General features: G+C 32.9%; 1 protein-coding gene across 1 annotated transcript in view; it reads right to left on the reverse strand.

Moving 5' to 3' along the window:
* LOC102603199 (calmodulin-binding transcription activator 5-like) overlaps window positions 1-7,488 on the reverse strand; it is a 25,614-nt gene extending 18,126 nt beyond the window's left edge. The window contains exons 1-5 of the mRNA XM_006355330.2: window positions 7,097-7,488; window positions 5,297-5,422; window positions 4,723-4,838; window positions 1,577-1,665; window positions 1,365-1,410 (exon numbers count right to left, since the gene is read on the reverse strand). Coding sequence (XP_006355392.1) covers window positions 1,365-1,410; window positions 1,577-1,665; window positions 4,723-4,838; window positions 5,297-5,422; window positions 7,097-7,160 — 441 coding nt within the window. The 5' untranslated portion in view covers window positions 7,161-7,488. The remainder of the gene's footprint in view (window positions 1-1,364; window positions 1,411-1,576; window positions 1,666-4,722; window positions 4,839-5,296; window positions 5,423-7,096) is intronic.
* Window positions 7,489-8,827: the final 1,339 nt, after the last annotated feature.

Here is an 8,827-nt window from a genome sequence, read left to right on the forward strand (position 1 = left end):
GTTTCTCTTTTCAAAAAAAAAAAAAAAAAAAAAAAGAGAATACAAAAAACAAAACCAAATATCTAAAAAAAAAAATTGCATTAGGATTTACCCAAACTATGTCCATCCCTCAATATGAGACCTCTTCGGTCACTTTTTCTATTCAATACACTATAATACTGTTGATATGAGGCCTCTAAGCGTGGAGTTGGATATGGGTAACATTTATATCCCTCTATTCTCTCTTCTTCTTTTTTTAATATACAAATCATTTATTCTTATTAAGTTTGATTTTTAAGTTATTATTTTATATTTCTTTGAAATGTATTACGTTTTTTATACAACAACAAAAAAATCATAACTGGATGAAAGAATCAGAAAGGATAAATTATTACTTTTAATTGAATGCTTCATGTTAAAATCATTTGGTCAAAATGTAGTACTCCATAATGTTTTACGTTGACAAAAAAGAAAAGAAAAGAAAAAGTTGAAAAGTTAGGAATAAATAAAATAAAGAAGGCCAAGCCCCAATAATAACTAATAAGTATCCCACAATACTTGGAAATGGGTAACATTCATATCCACGGTTTCTCATGATTTGAGAGCATTTTTAAGTTAGCATTTTGGCAAATATGGATACCCATATTTTACCAATATTTGTTCATATTTTTTTATTTTTTTTTATGGGTTAAAAATAAATTGAAACTCATATTTACCCATCTGAAATATAAGTGATCTAACTCACCTAAATATGAATTAAATGAGCTGATTTTATAAATATGGGCAAAAATTACTAGCTCTAGTTTCAACCTTCTGTGACAGAAAAGGTACAACTTATGCAAGGCATTGACAGTATAGCTGGACTGACAGCTGTACAAAAATATTTCACTATACCATCATCTACATAGATAGTAACCACCTAACATCTACCTGCAATCAGGGACAAACCACATATAATACTGCTCATGTTGTAGTTACCAATGCCAATCTCTTCCCTTCACACTAGGAATCTCAGAAAGCCAATATATGCAGAAACATTCCTATACTGTGTTCTGATGGTAGTGATGCGTTAACAAAACCACAAAGGTGAAGTGTTGGTCAAACAGTTTGATAACAGTGTCAGTATATGTAATAGTATTTGCTACAGATTATTCAGATGGCCAGAGAGCTTGACACTCTTCTAAATATGAATAGTAGAACCAAAGGACTTAGTTGTATATATCCCAAAATAGGAAATGCACATATGAATGATAGTTATTTTCACAGGAAGTCTAAATGAGGACAACAAGAAACTAAAACACGCTGATACGGACATGGACTGACGAAGGAATTTGTTTTTTCATAAGTGATATATTGAAGAAGTTTCCAAGATAAAGGAAACAAACCTCCTGAGTTTCTCGATAATGAACAAGGACTATGTGTTCCAGAGACCTGATACAAGCATAGCAATGGACAAAATCAAACTCAAAGGACACAAGCTGTTTCATGTAACGGATAATGTATCAAATGACTTATCATTGCAGTTGACTGAAATAAGAAACAAAGAGGAAACCCTCTTTTTGACTCAATGCTATCAGCAATAAAATGTATTTCATACTTGTCAAGTAGCCAGTAACATCTCCGAACAAAGGTCGGAAGATCTTCTCCGTGTGCATAGTATACATGAATCCGTTCGTCATTACCAACCTGCACTAAGAAACAAAATGAATTCGACCAGTACTAAAAGACTGCAAATCTCGTCTCAAGATCTTGAAGATATATATCTTCTGGAAGAGACCAAATCATCTCAACTTCAAATAGAGAAGAGGACAATAGCATGGATGAGAAGAGTACAACATTGAAACCAAAAGGTTCATATTTGCTTCTCAGGGGAGACATTCTATTGCATGCATTGAGCAAAAGAATTGACAACTTTTATGCATCAAGCTATAAAAGAGAATTCACACTTGCAAATTGCAAATGTAAAGCATCTGATAGTTCTGGTGTAGGAATGACAAAAGAAACATACTATGAAAGGAAGGGGAAGAAACTAAAATTAATGATAAATTGTTCACAAGAAAAATGATTATTGAGAAAGACGAGTTATCCAAAGATTCTGCAGAATACTAGTTAGACATTACCAACTAAAACTAGGTAGGGGCAGTTATAAAAATGACTGCACCCTAAATTAAATAGGATTACTAGAAACTCCCCTTAGCTAGATGAATGCAGATTGATAATTTGCTAATTGAATTTGGTCATTCAAAATCCAGCTAGGTCTTAGCAGTCATCTTCCGACGTAGCGAGAAAACAGAAGCATAGCAGTATATACTGGTGATACTGGAGATGGTCTTAGTTCCACGAGTCTTTTGGCAAAAATAAAAGTTTGATTATGCGATATTGAGTTTTGATTAATCCTTTATGCATAATTAGCTCCAACAATATTAATCATGGCCATTCTAGCTTGTTCCTATATGAGCTCCAGATATTTCAGCAGATAGATGTGTTTATTCTTTGTGCTTTCTTAGCGGCTACTGCCATGTCTAACCACCTCCAGTCATTTAGCTGCAGTAGATGAATAATTGACAGACCACCGACAAACTTGTAGCACGATTAAGTACTGTGCAATTGGACGTTTTCTCAGATTCTGTGTTTTAGAGTGACAGTAAACTCTCACCCATTATAGGAGAGAATATGATTCAAATGTTCATATACTTTCATTATTTCCCATCGATTATGCTTGAGCCTGTATTCCAAAGCACTCAATGACCTCTGTTACATGCATTAATCAGCCTCAGCAAGTCAGCATCTTGGGTTCAAATCCAAAACACAACACAGGGTGTTCCACTAAATATTCGCCTGTACACACATTTAACTCTGCCTCCCTTGTCTTATGCCACTAAACACTTGTCCATAGCATGTAATAGGCAGCAATTTTTTCTCAATTAGTCTAAGGGAGCTGTATCGACAAAAGGTTGCTAACCTTTACATGGGGAACAAACTGACGGCAACAAAAGTAGAGTTGTACAACAACAACTTACCCAGTGTAATCCAACAAGTGGGGTATGGGGAGGGTAGGATGTACACCGACCTTAACCCTACCTTTGTGGGTACAGAGGCAAAAGAAGAGCTGTACAGAACAAGAGAGGCAAAAGTAGAGCTGTACAGAATACGTAAATTCACAAGAACATTCAGCAAAAGTAAGTGGCGTACATGATTTCTACTATTAAGCCGTATAGATAAAGTGGAAAGGAGTTTTCTTATTATCTTAAATTCAGGTGTTCAATTAACATCAATTGTACTTATCATCACATCACATCACATATCACATTTTAGAAGTAGGAAGCCTCAAAGTTTAAAGGTAGATTGCCAAAATACCCTTGCATTTATATTTATGTTTTTTTGTCCTTTTTTTTAATTTACATTTCTCTTGTTTTGACTTTTAAAACATTTGCTGAAATTCATTTCTCAATTAAAAGGCATTAAGAAATAAAGTCTTTCAGTTTTTAAACCCTTTCATTTTTCAAGAGTTGTTTGTCTTCTGTAACTCCTGCCTTTTTATTTTTTCCTGTACTAAATGAAGAAATGGTCTCCTTCAATTCAGTGAGATATAAATATGACTGATGGCAAAAGGTTCATCCCTGCAAGAATGTGAGTTAAATAGTAAAACCTCAAGTGCACCTGCCTTGGATTGGGATGGCTAAAAGCAATCATTTGGTTTTATCCCCACCATATTTTTCTTTTGGTGTGGGTTTTCATTTTAAAATGAAGAGAATTATTCACTCCAAATGTCTGCAATTGCAACCTAATTTTGAGAGTATATAGGGCTTCAAATTTTCCCTTGCCGCCATATTTCATAAATCGTTAATTTCTTTGAAGAGAGGAACAGACAAACAGAAAGAATCTATTTTGATACATATTGTCTTTTGGACTTTCCAGTGTTCAAGCTAAGAAAAGAAAGAGTTCAGCACACCCTTTTTTCAGCAACCTAGGTATCAAGTTATAATTTATTTTCTCGCACCGAGTGTAACGCTTGTTTGCTCAATGGAAAACCTCTCCATTATTTAGCATTTTCATCTTCACAAATTTTATGTGTTTACTCTTTCTAATATGAGCTTATTTCTTCAAATACAGATTCAATTGATGAGCAATGAAACTTAGTTATTATTGAGTTAAACGAGAACTTGGTAGTGTTCAATTGTTGATTTCAAAGTTTCTTCTTCATCTATGCATTACCACATTTAGTTGTAATTCTGATTGTCATTTTTATCCTCTCTCAAATTCGATGGCATCATAATCACAAGACAATATATATATAGTGATAAGTAAGATGATTCATTATATTTGTTTGGTAAGAATCTCTTTTTTTACGATAATTTTTTTTATAACTAAGAAATCCGCCTGTGATCCGCCCTTTGGACCAATCACAGTCTTCTAAACTCGGTGGATAATGGGCCCACTCCTCTACCTTTTTATGACAAATTTTTATGTGGCACAATATTAATTTTTGAACATTAAAATTTATTAATTGTATGAAAGATGTGATGAGATGATTATTGTTTGAGATAAACGTGCAACGCACATTCACAGAGACTAGTACAAAAAAAAGAAGGCAAAGAGATTTCGAGTCAGCAACTATAACCTAAAAAGTTAAGAGCAGATATATAGCAGCACCACAATGAGGAGCACTCATCCATTGGATAAATACAAGCAAGGTAGCAATAATGGAAAACATGGACACACTCAGGATCATTTGATACTCACTTTTAAGTGTTCATGAGCTTCTTTTACAGTTTTCCCATCCTTTTTCTTCTTCCAGTTATGACCGTCTTTGCGAAAATTCCTGAGCATCTTACGATCAAACAACACGATTGTGCCACCTGTTGTATTGATACAAGATAATATAACATAAATCAATAGAATCTATCATGTCCTAGGAGTACAGTTTACTGATACCTATTTTTAATAAGTAACAACAACATACCCTATGTAATCCCACAAGTGGGAGGGTAGAGTGTATGTAAACCTTACCTTGGGAGGTAGAGAGGTTCTCGATAGACCCTCGGCACAAGGCAAAGCATATCAAAGCAGAACAAAAAAAAGAAATAACTGAAGTGAAGGGATCTTTTTTTAAATAAGTAAATTGTTTTTTATTGGTTTATAAGATAAATGTAATAATTCACAAGCCAATTCTAAGTACTAAGTTTAGTGCTGGGTATTACTTTGTGTACTGATGTCATTTTCCACTTCCTTTGATATTACACTCATACGCACAAAACAAATAAGAAAATTGCAAGACAAAGACCATAACGTGCATTCATGCTTAGAGAGGCATTACTTGTTGGCAAGTTTACAGGCTTGACAAAGATGTTGAAATACTTATAGTTGCATAATATTGCATGGATCTCATTTGGTCGGAGCCACCTCATCTTTGCTTCTTCCAATATACTGGGAATATCCAAATCTGTGCAAGCAACAGAAAATATCACTTTTAATCAGCAAGGATGATTCACAAAAGTAAGTCAACCAAAAGCAAAATACAAGCAATAGTGGCTAGGTCAGAGGCCAATTCAGATCTGAAACTTAGCACTGAAGTGCCTCTACACCATGAGTTCGTACATCCATCTAATCATTGTAAGATCAATGGGCCTTTTTTGGCCATCACTTCGCTCTCATTTTTCAGGAATTCGTGTTTAGTTTCCATGATGATCTGGCTTCCTAACTATCACAAAAAGAAAAGAAGTTCTAGCTTCACTCTTATTTAACTAATAATTTGTTAGAAACACTTCCACACTTGATAATACTTCATTCACCAGAGTGGCCAAGGAAGCAAATTTACTATGTTCTGATTTCTGAGTATTTCACCACGATAGGTCTTGTTAGTTTGATAAGTGGAACTTGACCAAACGATTTGATAAAAAAAAAGATTTGGATGAACATACATTCAACCAATCCTTCCACAAACTAATCTACAGTATTTTAAAAGTCAAGATAAATAAAACTTATTAAAAAGAAAAAAATGAAGTTAATATCCAAATAGAGATAAATATCAAGTGCTTTTAGCATATTATGTGTGTCCTACAGCCCTTGTGTCTCGCACGTAGAGACACATTAACTGTACAATACAGTTTTCAAGAAAATCATTATTTGCAGTGCTATCCGTTACACAATGACCTTTCTCACTATCCTCAACTGCAGATATGAATTTTAGAGTAATAAAGTAGTTTCCTTTTCTTTTTCTTTTGATGCGCAGTTTCAGGGATTGTCACAAATCAATTACCATAAGTCACAGGCCAGCTCTTGTGCAAAGCAACATGTTTTTCTAATAGTCGTGCAAAGCAACATGTATCTTCATGTCAAACTTAATAAAAGAAGATTGTTTGAATTTTTGAAAACCATAGAAAAACATTTGTCATTCTCATGCACTTGTCATTTTAATGTCGATGAAGCACCCAAGAGCTTGGCCTCTCGGTTAATGAAATGAAAATCATGGGAGATCAGAGTTCATATCCCTACAGAAGAAAAAGAGTGGTTTTTTTCACATTGGCTAAGTCTTGATGGATAGAGTTACCGAGTACATGTGTTGGTGGAAGGTAACATGTGGCCCGGCGAAATAGTCAAGGTATGCACAAGTTGATCCCGACACCACCGTTGTCCAAAAAATGGTCAATAAAATTGATACTCAAGATAATTTATCAAATTGATATGTTTTAACCATCCCACCAAGTTACTCAAGTCTTCTTCAGCTCTTGATCCTCAACCTCATACCATGGTTTAGTCAAAATCAAGAAACTCCTTGTTACTTTGATAAGAACTGATCTCGTATTCATATACATTAAGAGAGGGATTCTCATGAAACCAAGATAAGATTACCTTTGTTTGACTATCATGTGAAAGGTAAAATTATTGCATCTTACCTTTGTTTCAGATTGATGCTTGGTTATTGTTGTAATATTATTCCAACAAACTTTATATGCCATAATCTCAGGGATTACTGTTAGCATTATTTCTTACCTTATCTTTTTAGGTACCTAAGTCAAAGCTAACCCCTAAATTGAAGTAAACTGTTCTTCTGTCACAAGTAAACAACCGTGCTGTTTTGACATAAAACTAGCAAAATCAAAGTAACAGATAATACCTTGCAGAGTGCGGAAACCATGAATTTCCTTCCCAGTGAGTTGTCCTGCTCTGTTGCTTTCCATAATGTAAAAACCTCAAAACTCCACCAAACCAATCACATAAAGTCAGAATCTTTACTCCAAGAACCAATACCCCATCTAAAAACCAATCACACCCATGATTTTTTTAGGAGCGAATTCTGAAATGATGAGTCAAAACCTAGATATGCTGCCTTCGATAAGCATAACAAACTTCCAAGCCTACCAAAATCATACCAAGTTAGAATCGCTAATTGTTGAAAAAGATGAAACTGTGTAAATGATCAGTCAAAACCCAATTGAGATATGAATGTTGCCTATGACCAGTGGTTGCACATCAAAGCTTTGCCCAACTGTCAATATAATATTGGACTGACCTAATCCCTAAAACTTAGTGTAATAATTGGGTGGCCAATAGGGACAACATACGGGTCGGGTCAATAAATGTCATATAATTTGTACATGCGATAAAAAGATTTGCTGCAGCCGGCGGAAATAACACGCAAATTATATCCGGGTACATGCGGACAGGACTTGTGTTTTTCCGCTCTCTTTCCAAGTGAGCTCAAGGCATCTCCAACTCAATCTTCTATTCGACTCTTCAAATATAAAGTTATCTATTTTTTCAAATAAGATTATCTTCAATCCATCTTTATTTTACTTTTTATTTTCTATTTTGGAGAGTAGAATAGAGAATGGGCTTTCTAACCATACTCCATTTCATTCTTTATTCTCCACTTATAGAGAGGTGAATAGTAGTTCTCCAAATTTAGAGAATTACTATTTACGCTCTCTATTTTACTTTTTGATTATTTTATCAATATTTCTATTATTTATAATGAACACATTATTTTTCATATAAGACCATTAATTAAATATTTAATATATGTAATTCTTTTTAAATGTAATATAATATTTTAAAAAAATATATTATTTAATATATACTATTTTCATCTCAAATTAATAATATTTTCTTAAATTCGTCACTTCAATATGATTTGATATTTTTATTATTTGTCACTATGATGAATGCACAAAATTTAAATGATAAGATGAAATTTTAAATTTAAAATACAATACATAAAATAAGAATTTAAATACGAGATAACACAATACATAACATAATAATTTTATCACAACAATTTTTGTTGCAATTTATGTCCACTAATTTGTATATTATATAATATTTATTTGCAGTTTATGTTATTTAGAAATTTAAAATAAAATATTTTTAAAAATTAAATAAAAATTTGAAGAAAAAAATTTGTATTACATGAAAATTATACAAAGTGATTATTTGAAAAAAAAAATATATTAAGAAATAAGAAAATAAAATTGAAATAGAAATAATAATAATAATAAAAAAAAAAATATTGAGGAGAGAGAGAAAAAATCTTTTTTAAAGAGTAAAATAGAGAATTGGGTTGGAGTTAATTGTCTGAAAAAATAGATAACCCTATATTTGGAGAGTAAAATAGAGGATAATAGGGTTGGAGATGTCCTAAAACTAGTGCTGGCAAAATGAGCCCATATTTTGGTAATCCGCTCATATTTTATGGGTTGGGTGAGTAATTTTTCATATGGGTAAAAATATGGGTAAAATATGGATTAGCCAAATAGATTAAGCTTCCAACTTTTATTCACTCAAAATTCATGATATCACTAAAAATATTGTAACTTCTCTTCCTTTTTGTGTCTTCTATAAAACTAAT

The sequence above is a fragment of the Solanum tuberosum genome, unplaced genomic scaffold, assembly GCF_000226075.1.
Source record: "Solanum tuberosum cultivar DM 1-3 516 R44 unplaced genomic scaffold, SolTub_3.0 scf00200, whole genome shotgun sequence".
Taxonomy (NCBI): domain Eukaryota; kingdom Viridiplantae; phylum Streptophyta; class Magnoliopsida; order Solanales; family Solanaceae; genus Solanum; species Solanum tuberosum.